A 19,093-nucleotide genomic window follows, 5' to 3' on the forward strand; every position below is an offset into this window, starting at 1 on the left:
GTCTTCATCAAGTGAAATGCATGCTCAATCAGATTCAGGTCAGGGGACTGACTTGGTCATTGCATAACATTACACTTTTTAGCCTTAAAAAACTCTTTGGTTGCTTTTGCAGTATGTTTCGGGTCATTGTCCATCTGCACTGTGAAGCGCCGTCCAATGAGTTCTGAAGCATTTGGCTGAATATGAGCATATAATATTGCCCGAAACACTTCAGAATTCATTCTGCTGCTTTTGTCAGCAGTCACATCATCAATAAATACAAGGGAACCAGTTCCATTGGCAGCCATACATGCCCACGCCATGACACTACCACCACCATGCTTCACTGATGAGGTGGTATGTTTTGGATCATGAGCAGTTCTTTTCCTTCTCCATACTTTTCTCTTCCCATCACTCTGGCACAAGTTGATCTTTGTCTCATCTGTCCATAGGATGTTGTTTCAGAACTGTAATCGCTTTTTTAGATGTTGTTTGGCAAACTCTAATCTGGTCTTCCTGTTTTTGTGGCTCACCAATGGTTTACATCTTGTGGTGAACCCTCTATATTCACTCTTGTGAAGTCTTCTCTTGATTGTTGACTTTGACACATATACACCTACCTCCTGGAGAGTGTTCTTGATTTGGCCAACTGTTGTGAAGGGGATTTTCTTCACCAGGGAAATAATTCTTCTGTCATCCACCACAGTTGTTTTCCGTGGTCTTCCGGGTCTTTTGGTGTTGCTGAGCTCTCCGGTGCGTTCTTTCTTTTTAAGAATGATCCAAACAGTTGATTTGGCCACACCTAATGTTTTTGCCATCTCTCTGATGGGTTTGTTTTGATTTTTCAGCCTAATGATGGCTTCACTGATAGTGACAGCTCTTTGGATCTCATATTGAGAGTTGACAACAACTGATTTCAAAAGCAAATGTCACACCTAGAATCAACTCCAGACCTTTTACCTGCTTAATTGATAATGAAATAACGAGGGAATAGCCCACACCTGTCCATGAAATAGCTTTTGCGTTGATAGTCCCATTACTTTTGGCCCCTTAAAAAGTGGGAGGCACATATAGAAACCGTTGTAATTCCTACATTGTTCACCTGATTTGGATGTAATTACCCTCAAATTAAATCTGAAAGTCTGCAGGTAAATCACATCTTGTTTGTTTCATTTCAAAGCCATTGTGGTGGTGACTAGAGGCCAAAATATGAAAATTCTGTCAATGTCCCATTATTTATGCACCTGACTGTATATATATTTGTGTGTGTATACTGTATGTGACTGTATATATATTTGTGTGTGTATACTGTATGTGACTGTATATATATTTGTGTGTGTATACTGTATGTGACTGTATATATATTTGTGTGTGTATACTGTATGTGACTGTATATATATTTGTGTGTGTATACTGTATGTGACTGTATATATATTTGTGTGTGTATACTGTATGTGACTGTATATATATATTTGTGTGTGTATACTGTATGTGACTGTATATATATATTTGTGTGTGTATACTGTATGTGACTGTATATATATTTGTGTGTGTATACTGTATGTGACTGTATATATATTTGTGTGTGTATACTGTATGTGACTGTATGTATATTTGTGTGTGTATACTGTATGTGACTGTATATATATTTGTGTGTGTATACTGTATGTGACTGTATATATATTTGTGTGTGTATACTGTATGTGACTGTATATATATTTGTGTGTGTATACTGTATGTGACTGTATATATATTTGTGTGTGTATACTGTATGTGACTGTATATATATATTTGTGTGTGTATACTGTATGTGACTGTATATATATATTTGTGTGTGTATACTGTATGTGACTGTATATATATTTGTGTGTGTATACTGTATGTGACTGTATATATATTTGTGTGTGTATACTGTATGTGACTGTGTATATATTTGTGTGTGTATACTGTATGTATATTTGTGTGTGTATACTGTATGTGACTGTATATATATTTGTGTGTGTATACTGTATGTGACTGTATATATATTTGTGTGTGTATACTGTATGTGACTGTATATATATATTTGTGTGTGTATACTGTATGTGACTGTATATATATTTGTGTGTGTATACTGTATGTGACTGTATATATATTTGTGTGTGTATACTGTATGTGACTGTATATATATTTGTGTGTGTATACTGTATGTGACTGTATATATATTTGTGTGTGTATACTGTATGTATATTTGTGTGTGTATACTGTATGTGACTGTATGTATATTTGTGTGTGTATACTGTATGTGACTGTATATATATTTGTGTGTGTATACTGTATGTGACTGTATATATATTTGTGTGTGTATACTGTATATATATTTGTGTGTGTATACTGTATGTGACTGTATATATATTTGTGTGTGTATACTGTATGTGACTGTATATATATTTGTGTGTGTATACTGTATGTGCCTGTATGTATATTTGTGTGTGTATACTGTATGTATATTTGTGTGTGTATACTGTATGTGACTGTATATATATTTGTGTGTGTATACTGTATGTGACTGTATATATATTTGTGTGTGTATACTGTATGTGACTGTATATATATTTGTGTGTGTATACTGTATGTGACTGTATATATATTTGTGTGTGTATACTGTATGTGACTGTATATATATTTGTGTGTGTATACTGTATGTGACTGTATATATATTTGTGTGTGTATACTGTATGTGACTGTATATATATTTGTGTGTGTATACTGTATGTGACTGTATATATATTTGTTTGTATATGTTTAAAAAAGTGGCTCATTGTTGAGGCTATTGCACTTATATGTATGTTTATATACTCAGTCTGTCTACTCTCATGAGCTCTTTAAATAAATAATAATTAAAAAAAAGGTTTTAACTAAATATAGATAGGGAGAACATTTGTTGCTACCAAAATTGATAATCAAACCACTAAATAAGATGTTTTACTATCACTAAGTTGGTTGCTGTGTTTATTTCTTTCATTTCTTGGTATAATCTGTGTCACTTATTTAGATGACAAGCAAAGTAAAAAGAGATGACTATTTTACGAGAAGAAAGTAACCAACAGAGGAATTCTGAAACTGTGGAATAAGTATGAATAGACTCAGTCAATCCAAAACCAAACTGGTAAAAGGTAAGAAAAGATCCACAACACCACGCTGTGATAGAAGGGGGTGAGTATGAAGTTGCCGCCGGTTCAAATTCCGTCGCCGGAAGCCTGAAGAATCCAGACAGGTGCAGTAAGTACCCTAACCCTCCCCCTCTCCCGGTATTCAGTCAGAATGCCGACTGCTGGCTTCCTGACAGGGGACAAATGATAGGTGTCGAAATCCTGACGGATATCATTATCCCTACACTGGGAGCCTTACGCCTGGCATACCAACGAAGGTAAGCCGGGTACCTAATCCTAAATCCCCCCGGGAGGGTTAGGCACCCCCGGGGGGAGGATAGGTTTAGGCACCTCCCCAGGAGGGTTAGATTTAGGCTGAGGGGACGGAGGAAGTTAGGTTTAGGCACTTACAGGGGGGATTAGGGTTAGGCACTAGGGAGGAAGGTTAGGGTTAGGCACCCCTAAGGGAGTATTAGGTATAGTTAGCGTACTTACCGATCAGGATTTTCATTAGTGCCGGTCTTCCAGCGTCGGGATTTGAACCGCCGGCCATAGGTCTGGCGGTTATTCATACCGATCCCCCTCCCCGGGGGTGCCTAACCCTAAGTCCCCCATCTCTGGGCTAAGTGTAATACTTACCTGTATATTTACCTTCAGGATGCTGACGTTGGTATCCTGATGTCTTCAGGATAGCTGCGCCTGCATTATGCCGGGCGTCGGTAAATCCCGCCCGCCGGCATATTAAACGTATCCCGATAGAAGAATGAAAAAACTGCACTTGAGTGACAGAAGAAAATCGTCTGAGGCAATCCAAAATGATTTCCGTGAATGTGGAGTAACCATCAGCGCCAGGATTGTTCCACAGAGACTTCAATGTTTTGGATTAAACGCCAGAATTCCAAGGAAAAAGCCGCTTTAATCTCTCAAACATAGACAGAAAAGATTAGAATGGGCTAAAAAGCATAATAACTGGTCAGAAGACCAATGGAACAGGGTCACCTGGAGTGACGAAACCACAATATCCATATTTGGTAGTGATGGAATGAAATATGTCCGCAGAGGAATAGGAGAAGATTTGCTACCTGAGTGCACAACTCCTAGAGTGAAGCATCCAGTTAGTGTTATACTGTGCGGATGTATGACAGCTAAAGGTGTGGGATGAATTTGTGTGATCAGTAACACTTTACATAGCAGAAAATACATTAGTGTCCCGCAGTAGGGGAGGGGGGGTTGTTGCGGTGAGCACACAGTGGGCAGTGGGGGGGGAGGGGGGCAGTTGCGGTTAGCACACAGTGGTCAGTGGGGGGGGGGCAGTAGCGGTTAGCACACAGTGGGCAGTGGGGGGGCAGTTGCGGTTAGCAAACGGTGGGCAGTGGTGGAGGGGGGGCAGTTGCGGTTAGCACACAGTGGGCAGTAGGGGAGGGGGGGCAGTTGCGGAGAGCACACAGTGGGCAGTGGGGGGGGGAGGGGGGCAGTTGCGGTTAGCACACAGTGGGCAGTGGGGGAGGGGGGGGCAGTTGCGGTTAGCACACAGTGGGCAGTAGGGGAGGGGGGGCAGTTGCGGAGAGCACACAGTGGGCAGTGGGATGGGGGCAGTTGCGGATAGCACAAAGTGGGCAGTGGGGGAGGGGGGGGGCAGTTGCGGTTAGCACACAGTGGGCAGTAGGGGAGGGGGGGCAGTTGCAATTATCATACAGTGGGCAGTAGGGGAGGGGGGGGCAGTTGCGGTGAGCACACAGTGGGCAGTGGGTAAGCAGCGGGTGAGCAGACGCTTTGCACATGCAGAGATAGTCTGGGGGCTCCCCGGCATCTCGGAGAGTACTGGGCGCACCCCCACAGTGATGGAAGGTGGAAAGGGGGGTGCTGCGAGGTTCCGTTCATTATTCCCTAGGCTCCACTCCCTTTCCTGGCGTAGGTGGCCACCGATATTGGGAGGTACAGTATGTAATTGCAGCAATAGGATTCCCAACAAATACTAATGGATATTGTGCATACGTACTTTCCCACAGGTCAGTACGCATAACGGATTTCAAAATGTAAAATGTTGTTATAAAGTTCATTCTATGACGTATTATGTTCTAAATTAAATTGCCAGTGTAATGATTTATGCTTTTTGGTAAAACACTAAAATATATTAGTGATATAAAACTGTTATTCAAAAAAATGCACATTTTCCAAAAGGTTTCCACAATTGTGGCCACTAGTGTATGTAACAGCATGGCGCGATCATTTATATGTTCTTACCCACAATACCTAGCTGCAGGCCTTCTTCAATATATATTGGTTTTATGTAAGAATAGCCTGCGGTCTAGCATAGCAGGAGACATGTAATTAACCCATTGTCATTGCAGTTTATATAGTATAAGGCACCTTACTCTGCACATCCTATTGGTGCAATGATGCATTTCCAAAGTGTCAATTATCAGAGCAAAAGTGCGACTGCTTCCACAGAGAGAGACACCACCAGCTGAATAGCCAATAATTTGGAAACACCCCCCTACGTGGACACGCCCCCCTACGTGAATGAACGTGTGCGACTTTCCTGCAGTCTTCCAGGAACAGCTCGGTCACTCCTGGGTGGTTTCCTCCTGCAGAAAAAATCTGATGGCAGCTATCCTAAATTCTGCCACGTTCCTGGAATGTCACCAATAAAGATCTACCAGAGATAAAGGCCTGTGCAGACCTCAGTGCAGAGTGTCAGGGGCTACGACTTACCTTCAATGGCTATTCGCCTCCTTGGCCAGTTCTTGCTCTCCCTGCTGAGAAGGCTCTGTACTCGCACACTGATCACAGATTCCTCCATTGCAAACTCCAATGTGTAAAATCTAAGCAACTCCAGCCACAGCTGGCCAAGGGGCACCTGCTGGGGAGACTCAAACACCAAGCGGCACTACAAGAGGGAACAGAAAGACCACCATAGTAACATTGCCGGCATCTGCTCAGGTAGTGCGCTGGACAGATAAAGGTGCAGCGGAGGACAGACTCACCTTTCCACGCGTCTCCTTGTGTCTCCTGCTCTCGGCATCGCCTCCTCCTGCCCGTCCCCTCCCATCCACTCCTGAGCTCTTCTCATTACTGAGCACTCGGTACTCCCACTCCACCTGCTGCTCCTCAGACACCCCCGTCAGATGGTAATCATCCGGCCTCTTACACTCAAAGCCTTCTATCTATTATTATAGGGAAATAGGCAAAGAAGAAATACAGGAGCATTCGCTGTACAGAGTAACTGTGATATGTACAGAGTAACTGTGATATGTATGTACAGAGTAACTGTGATATGTACAGAGTAACTGTGATATGAATGTACAGAGTAACTGTGATATGTACAGAGTAACTGTGATATGTACAGAGTAACTGTGATATGTATGTACAGAGTAACTGTGATATGTATGTACAGAGTAACTGTGATATGTATGTATAGAGTAACTGTGATATGTAAAGAGTAACTGTGATATGTATGTACAGAGTAACTGTGATATGTATGTACAGAGTAACTGTGATATGTACAGAGTAACTGTGATATGTATGTACAGAGTAACTGTGATATGTATGTATAGAGTAACTGTGATATGTATGTACAGAGTAACTGTGATATGTACAGAGTAACTGTGATATGTATGTACAGAGTAACTGTGATATGTATGTATAGAGTAACTGTGATATGTACAGAGTAACTGTGATATGTATGTACAGAGTAACTGTGATATGTATGTACAGAGTAACTGTGATATGTACAGAGTAACTGTGATATGTACAGAGTAACTGTGATATGTATGTACAGAGTAACTGTAAGTATGTATGTACAGAGTAACTGTGATATGTACAGAGTAACTGTGATATGTATGTATAGAGTAACTGTGATATGTATGTATAGAGTAACTGTGATATGTACAGAGTAACTGTGATATGTATGTACAGAGTAACTGTGATATGTACAGAGTAACTGTGATATGTACAGAGTAACTGTGATATGTATGTACAGAGTAACTGTGATATGTATGTTCAGAGTAACTGTGATATGTACAGAGTAACTGTGATATGTATGTACAGAGTAACTGTGATATGTTTGTACAGAGTAACTGTGATATGTATGTACAGAGTAACTGTGATATGTATGTACAGAGTTATTGTGATATGTATGTACAGAGTAACTGTGATATGTACAGAGTAACTGTGATATGTACAGAGTAACTGTGATATGTATGTACAGAGTAACTGTGATATGTATGTACAGAGTAACTGTGATATGTACAGAGTAACTGTGATATGTATGTACAGAGTAACTGTGATATGTACAGAGTAACTGTGAATGTGTATGTACAGAGTAAATGTGATATGTATGTACAGAGTAAATGTGATATGTATGTACAGAGTAACTGTGATATGTATGTACAGAGTAACTGTGATATGTATGTACAGAGTAACTGTAATATGTACAGAGTAACTGTGAATGTGTATGTACAGAGTAACTGTGATATGTATGTACAGAGTAACTGTGATATGTATGCACAGAGTAACTGTAATATGTACAGAGTAACTGTGATATGTATGTACAGAGTAACTGTGATATGTACAGAGTAACTGTGATATGTGCAGAGTAACTGTGATATGTATGTACAGAGTAACTGTGATATGTACAGAGTAACTGTGAAATGTACAGAGTAACTGTGATATGTATGTACAGAGTAACTGTGATATGTATATACAGAGTAAATGTGATATGTATGTACAGTGTAACTGTGATATGTACAGAGTAACTGTGATATGTACAAAGTAACTGTGATATGCATGTACAGAGTAACTGTGATATGTATGTACAGAGTAACTGTGATATGTATGTACAGAGTAACTGTGATATGTACAGAGTAACTGTGATATGTGCAGAGTAAATGTGATATGTATGTACAGTGTAACTGTGATATGTACAGAGTAACTGTGATATGTACAAAGTAACTGTGATATGTATGTACAGAGTAACTGTGATATGTATGTACAGAGTAACTGTGATATGTATGTACAGAGTAACTGTGATATGTACAGAGTAACTGTGATATGTACAGAGTAACTGTGATATGTATGTACAGAGTAACTGTGATATGTATGTACAGAGTAACTGTGATATGTATGTACAGAGTAACTGTGATATGTATGTACAGAGTAACTGTGATATGTACAGAGTAACTGTGATATGTATGTACAGAGTAACTGTGAATGTGTATGTACAGAGTAACTGTGATATGTATGTACAGAGTAACTGTGATATGTATGTAAAGAGTAACCGTGATATGTATGTACAGAGTAACTGTAATATGTACAGAGTAACTGTGATATGTATGCACAGAGTATCTGTGATATGTACAGAATAACTGTGATATGTACAGAGTAACTGTGAATGTGTATGTACAGAGTAACTGTGATATGTATGTACAGAGTAACTGTAATATGTACAGAGTAACTGTGAATGTGTATGTACAGAGTAACTGTGATATGTATGTACAGAGTAACTGTGATATGTATGTACAGAGTAACTCTAATATGTACAGAGTAACTGTGATATGTATGTACAGAGTAACTGTGATATGTACAGAGTAACTGTGATATGTATGTACAGAGTAACTGTGATATTTATGTACAGAGTAACTGTAAGTATGTAGTATGTATGTACAGAGTAACTGTAAGTATGTATGTACAGAGTAACTGTGATATGTATGTACAGAGTAACAGTGATATGTACAGAGTAACTGTGATATGTACAGAGTAACTGTGATATGTACAGAATAACTGTGATATATACAGAGTAACTGTGATATATACAGAGTAACTGTGATATGTACAGAGTAACTGTGATATGAATGTACAGAGTAACTGTGATATGTATGTACAGAGTAACTGTGATATGTACAGAGTAACTGTGATATGTACAGAGTAACTGTGATATGTATGTACAGAGTAACTGTGATATGTATGTACAGAGTAACTGTGATATGTACAGAGTAACTGTGATATGTATGTACAGAGTAACTGTGATATGTACAGAGTAACTGTGATATGTATGTATAGAGTAACTGTGATATGTACAGAGTAACTGTGATATGTATGTACAGAGTAACTGTGATATGTACAGAGTAACTGTGATATGTATGTACAGAGTAACTGTGATATGTATGTATAGAGTAACTGTGATATGTATGTACAGAGTAACTGATATGTACAGAGTAACTGTGATATGTATGTACAGAGTAACTGTGATATGTATGTATAGAGTAACTGTGATATGTACAGAGTAACTGTGATATGTATGTACAAAGTAACTGTGATATGTATGTACAGAGTAACTGTGATATGTACAGAGTAACTGTGATATGTATGTACAGAGTAACTGTGATATGTACAGAGTAACTGTGATATGTATGTATAGAGTAACTGTGATATGTATGTATAGAGTAACTGTGATATGTACAGAGTAACTGTGATATGTATGTACAGAGTAACTGTGATATGTACAGAGTAACTGTGATATGTACAGAGTAACTGTGATATGTATGTACAGAGTAACTGTGATATGTACAGAGTAACTGTGATATGTACAGAGTAACTGTGATATGTATGTACAGAGTAACTGTGATATGTTTGTACAGAGTAACTGTGATATGTATGTACAGAGTAACTGTGATATGTATGTACAGAGTAACTGTGATATGTATGTACAGAGTTACTGTGATATGTACAGAGTAACTGTGAATGTGTATGTACAGAGTAAATGTGATATGTATGTACAGAGTAAATGTGATATGTATGTACAGAGTAACTGTGATATGTATGTACAGAGTAACTGTAATATGTACAGAGTAACTGTGAATGTGTATGTACAGAGTAACTGTGATATGTATGTACAGAGTAACTGTGATATGTATGCACAGAGTAACTGTAATATGTACAGAGTAACTGTGATATGTATGTACAGAGTAACTGTGATATGTATGTACAGAGTAACTGTGATATGTACAGAGTAACTGTGATATGTGCAGAGTAACTGTGATATGTATGTACAGAGTAACTGTGATATGTACAGAGTAACTGTGAAATGTACAGAGTAACTGTGATATGTATGTACAGAGTAACTGTGATATGTATGTACAGAGTAACTGTGATATGTATATACAGAGTAAATGTGATATGTATGTACAGTGTAACTGTGATATGTACAGAGTAACTGTGATATGTACAAAGTAACTGTGATATGTATGTACAGAGTAACTGTGATATGTATGTACAGAGTAACTGTGATATGTATGTACAGAGTAACTGTGATATGTATGTACAGAGTAACTGTGATATGTACAGAGTAACTGTGATATGTACAGAGTAACTGTGATATGTGCAGAGTAACTGTGATATGTATGTACAGAGTAACTGTGATATGTACAGAGTAACTGTGATATGTGCAGAGTAACTGTGATATGTATGTACAGAGTAACTGTGATATGTACAGAGTAACTGTGAAATGTACAGAGTAACTGTGATATGTATGTACAGAGTAACTGTGATATGTATGTACAGAGTAACTGTGATATATATGTACAGAGTAACTGTGATATGTATATACAGAGTAAATGTGATATGTATGTACAGTGTAACTGTGATATGTACAGAGTAACTGTGATATGTACAAAGTAACTGTGATATGTATGTACAGAGTAACTGTGATATGTATGTACAGAGTAACTGTGATATGTACAGAGTAACTGTGATATGTACAGAGTAACTGTGATATGTACAGAGTAACTGTGATATGTATGTACAGAGTAACTGTGATATGTATGTACAGAGTAACTGTGATATGTACAGAGTAACTATGATATGTATGTACAGAGTAACTGTGAATGTGTATGTACAGAGTAACTGTGATATGTATGTACAGAGTAACTGTGATATGTATGTACAGAGTAACTGTGATATGTATGTACAGAGTAACTGTGATATGTATGCACAGAGTATCTGTGATATGTACAGAATAACTGTGATATGTACAGAGTAACTGTGAATGTGTATGAACAGAGTAACTGTGATATGTATGTACAGAGTAACTGTAATATGTACAGAGTAACTGTGAATGTGTATGTACAGAGTAACTGTGATATGTATGTACAGAGTAACTCTAATATGTACAGAGTAACTGTGATATGTATGTACAGAGTAACTGTGATATGTATGTACAGAGTAACTGTGATATTTATGTACAGAGTAACTGTGATATGTATGTACAGAGTAACTGTGATATTTATGTACAGAGTAACTGTAAGTATGTAGTATGTATGTACAGAGTAACTGTAAGTATGTATGTACAGAGTAACTGTGATATGTATGTACAGAGTAACTGTGATATGTACAGAGTAACTGTGATATGTACAGAGTAACTGTGAAATGTATGTACAGAGTAACTGTGATATGTATGTACAGAGTAACTGTGATATGTATGTACAGAGTAACTGTGATATGTATGTACAGAGTAACTGTGATATGTTTGAACAGAGTAACTGTGATATGTATGTACAGAGTAACTGTGATATGTATGTACAGAGTAACTGTGATATGTATGTACAGAGTAACTGTGATATGTACAGAGTAACTGTGATATGTACAGAGTAACTGTGATATGTATGTACAGAGTAACAGTGATATGTATGTACAGAGTAACTGTGATATGTACAGAGTAACTGTGATATGTATGTACAGAGTAACTGTGATATGTATGTACAGAGTAACTGTGATATGTATGTACAGAGTAACTGTGATATGTATGTACAGAGTAACTGTGATATGTATGTACAGAGTAACTGTGATATGTACAGAGTAACTGTGATATGTATGTACAGAGTAACAATGAATGAGTATGTACAGAGTAACTGTGATATGTATGTACAGAGTAACTGTGATATGTATGTACAGAGTAACTGTAATATGTACAGAGTAACTGTGATATGTATGTACAGAGTAACTGTGATATGTATGCACAGAGTAACTGTGATATGTACAGAATAACTGTGATATGTACAGAGTAACTGTGATAATTATGTACAGAGTAACTGTAATATGTACAGAGTAACTGTGAATGTGTATGTACAGAGTAACTGTGATATATATGTACAGAGTAACTGTGATATGTATGTACAGAGTAACTCTAATATGTACAGAGTAACTGTGATATGTATGTACAGAGTAACTGTGATATGTATGTACAGAGTAACTGTGATATTTATGTACAGAGTAACTAAGTATGTAGTATGTATGTACAGAGTAACTGTGATATGTACAGAGTAACTGTGATATGTATGTACAGAGTAACTGTGATATGTATGTACAGAGTAACTGTGATATGTATGTACAGAGTAACTGTGATATGTATGTACAGAGTAACTGTGATATGTTTGTACAGAGTAACTGTGATATGTATGTACAAAGTAACTGTAATATGTACAGAGTAACTGATATGTATGTGCAGAGTAACTGTGATATATACAGAGTAACTGTGATATGTACAGAGTAACTGTGATATGTATGTACAGAGTAACTGTGATATGTATGCACAGAGTAACTGTGATATGTACAGAATAACTGTGATATGTACAGAGTAACTGTGAATGTGTATGTACAGAGTAACTGTGATATGTATGTACAGAGTAACTGTGATATGTATGTACAGAGTAACTGTGATATGTACAGAGCAACTGTGATATGTATGTACAGAGTAACTGTGATATGTATGTACAGAGTAACTGTGATATGTATGTACAGAGTAACTGTGATATGTATGTACAGAGTTACTGTGATATGTATGTACAGAGTAACTGTGATATGTACAGAGTAACTGTGATATGTATGTACAGAGTAACTGTGATATGTATGTACAGAGTAACTGTGATATGTATGTACAGAGTAACTGTGATATGTATGTACAGAGTAACTGTGATATGTACGTACAGAGTAACTGTGATATGTACAGAGTAACTGTGATATGTATGTACAGAGTAACTGTGATATGTACAGAGTAACTGTGATATGTATGTACAGAGTAATTGTAATATGTACAGAGTAACTGTGATATGTATGTACAGAGAAACTGTGATATGTATCTACAGAGTAACTGTGATATGTATGTACAGAGTAACTGTAAGTATGTATGTACAGAGTAACTGTAAGTATGTATGTACAGAGTAACTGTGATATGTATGTACAGAGTAACTGTGATATGTATGTAAAGAGTAACTGTGATATGTATGTACAGAGTAACGGTGATAAGTTTGTACAGAGTAACTGTGATATGTATGTACAGAGTAACTGTGATATGTATGTATAGAGTAACTGTGATATGTACAGAGTAACTGTGATATGTATGTACAGAGTAACTGTGATATGTACAGAGTAACTGTGATATGTACAGAGTAACTGTGATATGTATGTACAGAGTAACTGTGATATGTATGTTCAGAGTAACTGTGATATGTACAGAGTAACTGTGATATGTATGTACAGAGTAACTGTGATATGTTTGTACAGAGTAACTGTGATATGTATGTACAGAGTAACTGTGATATGTATGTACAGAGTTATTGTGATATGTATGTACAGAGTAACTGTGATATGTACAGAGTAACTGTGATATGTACAGAGTAACTGTGATATGTATGTACAGAGTAACTGTGATATGTACAGAGTAACTGTGATATGTATGTACAGAGTAACTGTGATATGTACAGAGTAACTGTGAATGTGTATGTACAGAGTAAATGTGATATGTATGTACAGAGTAAATGTGATATGTATGTACAGAGTAACTGTGATATGTATGTACAGAGTAACTGTGATATGTATGTACAGAGTAACTGTAATATGTACAGAGTAACTGTGAATGTGTATGTACAGAGTAACTGTGATATGTATGTACAGAGTAACTGTGATATGTATGCACAGAGTAACTGTAATATGTACAGAGTAACTGTGATATGTATGTACAGAGTAACTGTGATATGTACAGAGTAACTGTGATATGTGCAGAGTAACTGTGATATGTATGTACAGAGTAACTGTGATATGTACAGAGTAACTGTGAAATGTACAGAGTAACTGTGATATGTATGTACAGAGTAACTGTGATATGTATATACAGAGTAAATGTGATATGTATGTACAGTGTAACTGTGATATGTACAGAGTAACTGTGATATGTACAAAGTAACTGTGATATGCATGTACAGAGTAACTGTGATATGTATGTACAGAGTAACTGTGATATGTATGTACAGAGTAACTGTGATATGTACAGAGTAACTGTGATATGTACAGAGTAACTGTGATATGTATGTACAGAGTAACTGTGATATGTATGTACAGAGTAACTGTGATATGTACAGAGTAACTGTGATATGTGCAGAGTAACTGTGATATGTATGTACAGAGTAACTGTGATATGTACAGAGTAACTGTGAAATGTACAGAGTAACTGTGATATGTATGTACAGAGTAACTGTGATATGTATGTACAGAGTAACTGTGAAATGTATATACAGAGTAAATGTGATATGTATGTACAGTGTAACTGTGATATGTACAGAGTAACTGTGATATGTACAAAGTAACTGTGATATGTATGTACAGAGTAACTGTGATATGTATGTACAGAGTAACTGTGATATGTATGTACAGAGTAACTGTGATATGTATGTACAGAGTAACTGTGATATGTACAGAGTAACTGTGATATGTACAGAGTAACTGTGATATGTATGTACAGAGTAACTGTGATATGTATGTACAGAGTAACTGTGATATGTATGTACAGAGTAACTGTGATATGTATGTACAGAGTAACTGTGATATGTACAGAGTAACTGTGATATGTATGTACAGAGTAACTGTGAATGTGTATGTACAGAGTAACTGTGATATGTATGTACAGAGTAACTGTGATATGTATGTAAAGAGTAACCGTGATATGTATGTACAGAGTAACTGTAATATGTACAGAGTAACTGTGATATGTATGCACAGAGTATCTGTGATATGTACAGAATAACTGTGATATGTACAGAGTAACTGTGAATGTGTATGTACAGAGTAACTGTGATATGTATGTACAGAGTAACTGTAATATGTACAGAGTAACTGTGAATGTGTATGTACAGAGTAACTGTGATATGTATGTACAGAGTAACTGTGATATGTATGTACAGAGTAACTCTAATATGTACAGAGTAACTGTGATATGTATGTACAGAGTAACTGTGATATGTACAGAGTAACTGTGATATGTATGTACAGAGTAACTGTGATATTTATGTACAGAGTAACTGTAAGTATGTAGTATGTATGTACAGAGTAACTGTAAGTATGTATGTACAGAGTAACTGTGATATGTATGTACAGAGTAACTGTGATATGTACAGAGTAACTGTGATATGTACAGAGTAACTGTGATATGTACAGAATAACTGTGATATATACAGAGTAACTGTGATATATACAGAGTAACTGTGATATGTACAGAGTAACTGTGATATGAATGTACAGAGTAACTGTGATATGTATGTACAGAGTAACTGTGATATGTACAGAGTAACTGTGATATGTACAGAGTAACTGTGAAATGTATGTACAGAGTAACTGTGATATGTATGTACAGAGTAACTGTGATATGTACAGAGTAACTGTGATATGTATGTACAGAGTAACTGTGATATGTACAGAGTAACTGTGATATGTATGTACAGAGTAACTGTGATATGTACAGAGTAACTGTGATATGTATGTACAGAGTAACTGTGATATGTATGTATAGAGTAACTGTGATATGTATGTACAGAGTAACTGTGATATGTACAGAGTAACTGTGATATGTATGTACAGAGTAACTGTGATATGTACAGAGTAACTGTGATATGTACAGAGTAACTGTGATATGTACAGAATAACTGTGATATATACAGAGTAACTGTGATATATACAGAGTAACTGTGATATGTACAGAGTAACTGTGATATGAATGTACAGAGTAACTGTGATATGTATGTACAGAGTAACTGTGATATGTACAGAGTAACTGTGATATGTACAGAGTAACTGTGAAATGTATGTACAGAGTAACTGTGATATGTATGTACAGAGTAACTGTGATATGTACAGAGTAACTGTGATATGTATGTACAGAGTAACTGTGATATGTACAGAGTAACTGTGATATGTATGTATAGAGTAACTGTGATATGTACAGAGTAACTGTGATATGTATGTACAGAGTAACTGTGATATGTACAGAGTAACTGTGATATGTATGTACAGAGTAACTGTGATATGTATGTATAGAGTAACTGTGATATGTATGTACAGAGTAACTGTGATATGTACAGAGTAACTGTGATATGTATGTACAGAGTAACTGTGATATGTATGTATAGAGTAACTGTGATATGTACAGAGTAACTGTGATATGTATGTACAAAGTAACTGTGATATGTATGTACAGAGTAACTGTGATATGTACAGAGTAACTGTGATATGTATGTACAGAGTAACTGTGATATGTACAGAGTAACTGTGATATGTATGTATAGAGTAACTGTGATATGTATGTATAGAGTAACTGTGATATGTACAGAGTAACTGTGATATGTATGTACAGAGTAACTGTGATATGTACAGAGTAACTGTGATATGTACAGAGTAACTGTGATATGTACAGAGTAACTGTGATATGTATGTACAGAGTAACTGTGATATGTATGTTCAGAGTAACTGTGATATGTACAGAGTAACTGTGATATGTATGTACAGAGTAACTGTGATATGTTTGTACAGAGTAACTGTGATATGTATGTACAGAGTAACTGTGATATGTATGTACAGAGTAACTGTGATATGTATGTACAGAGTTAATGTGATATGTATGTACAGAGTAACTGTGATATGTACAGAGTAACTGTGATATGTACAGAGTAACTGTGATATGTATGTACAGAGTAACTGTGATATGTATGTACAGAGTAACTGTGATATGTATGTACAGAGTAACTGTGATATGTACAGAGTAACTGTGATATGTATGTACAGAGTAACTGTGATATGTACAGAGTAACTGTGATATGTATGTACAGAGTAACTGTGATATGTATGTACAGAGTAACTGTGATATGTATGTACAGAGTAACTGTGATATGTACAGAGTAACTGTGATATGTATGTACAGAGTAACTGTGATATGTACAGAGTAACTGTGAATGTGTATGTACAGAGTAAATGTGATATGTATGTACAGAGTAAATGTGATATGTATGTACAGAGTAACTGTGATATGTATGTACAGAGTAACTGTAATATGTACAGAGTAACTGTAATATGTACAGAGTAACTGTGAATGTGTATGTACAGAGTAACTGTGATATGTATGTACAGAGTAACTGTGATATGTATGCACAGAGTAACTGTAATATGTACAGAGTAACTGTGATATGTATGTACAGAGTAACTGTGATATGTATGTACAGAGTAACTGTGATATGTGCAGAGTAACTGTGATATGTATGTACAGAGTAACTGTGATATGTACAGAGTAACTGTGAAATGTACAGAGTAACTGTGATATGTATGTACAGAGTAACTGTGATATGTATGTACAGAGTAACTGTGATATGTATATACAGAGTAAATGTGATATGTATGTACAGTGTAACTGTGATATGTACAGAGTAACTGTGATATGTACAAAGTAACTGTGATATGTATGTACAGAGTAACTGTGATATGTATGTACAGAGTAACTGTGATATGTATGTACAGAGTAACTGTGATATGTATGTACAGAGTAACTGTGATATGTACAGAGTAACTGTGATATGTACAGAGTAACTGTGATATGTGCAGAGTAACTGTGATATGTATGTACAGAGTAACTGTGATATGTACAGAGTAACTGTGATATGTGCAGAGTAACTGTGATATGTATGTACAGAGTAACTGTGATATGTACAGAGTAACTGTGAAATGTACAGAGTAACTGTGATATGTATGTACAGAGTAACTGTGATATGTATGTACAGAGTAACTGTGATATGTATGTACAGAGTAACTGTGATATGTATATACAGAGTAAATGTGATATGTATGTACAGTGTAACTGTGATATGTACAGAGTAACTGTGATATGTACAAAGTAACTGTGATATGTATGTACAGAGTAACTGTGATATGTATGTACAGAGTAACTGTGATATGTATGTACAGAGTAACTGTGATATGTACAGAGTAACTGTGATATGTACAGAGTAACTGTGATATGTATGTACAGAGTAACTGTGATATGTATGTACAGAGTAACTGTGATATGTATGTACAGAGTAACTGTGATATGTACAGAGTAACTGTGATATGTATGTACAGAGTAACTGTGAATGTGTATGTACAGAGTAACTGTGATATGTATGTACAGAGTAACTGTGATATGTATGTACAGAGTAACTGTGATATGTATGTACAGAGTAACTGTGATATGTATGCACAGAGTATCTGTGATATGTACAGAATAACTGTGATATGTACAGAGTAACTGTGAATGTGTATGTACAGAGTAACTGTAATATGTACAGAGTAACTGTGAATGTGTATGTACAGAGTAACTGTGATATGTATGTACAGAGTAACTCTAATATGTACAGAGTAACTGTGATATGTATGTACAGAGTAACTGTGATATGTACAGAGTAACTGTGATATGTATGTACAGAGTAACTGTGATATTTATGTACAGAGTAACTGTAAGTATGTAGTATGTATGTACAGAGTAACTGTAAGTATGTATGTACAGAGTAACTGTGATATGTATGTACAGAGTAACTGTGATATGTACAGAGTAACTGTGATATGTACAGAGTAACTGTGAAATGTATGTACAGAGTAACTGTGATATGTATGTACAGAGTAACTGTGATATGTAT

The 19,093-nt window shown here is 36.3% G+C and overlaps 1 protein-coding gene across 1 annotated transcript in view; it reads right to left on the reverse strand.

The window, feature by feature from the left end:
• Positions 1-19,093, reverse strand: part of LOC148439591 (terminal uridylyltransferase 4-like) — a gene marked incomplete at its 3' end in the record, with an annotated part of 394,965 nt that overhangs the window by 46,326 nt on the left and 329,546 nt on the right. Inside the window, exons 11-12 of the mRNA XM_088464538.1 lie at positions 6,098-6,277; positions 5,826-6,000 (exon numbers count right to left, since the gene is read on the reverse strand). Coding sequence (XP_088320664.1) covers positions 5,826-6,000; positions 6,098-6,277 — 355 coding nt within the window. The remainder of the gene's footprint in view (positions 1-5,825; positions 6,001-6,097; positions 6,278-19,093) is intronic.

Source organism: Taudactylus pleione, unplaced genomic scaffold (genome assembly GCF_031769625.1).
Source record: "Taudactylus pleione unplaced genomic scaffold, aTauple2 ptg001678l, whole genome shotgun sequence".
NCBI lineage: Eukaryota > Metazoa > Chordata > Amphibia > Anura > Myobatrachidae > Taudactylus > Taudactylus pleione.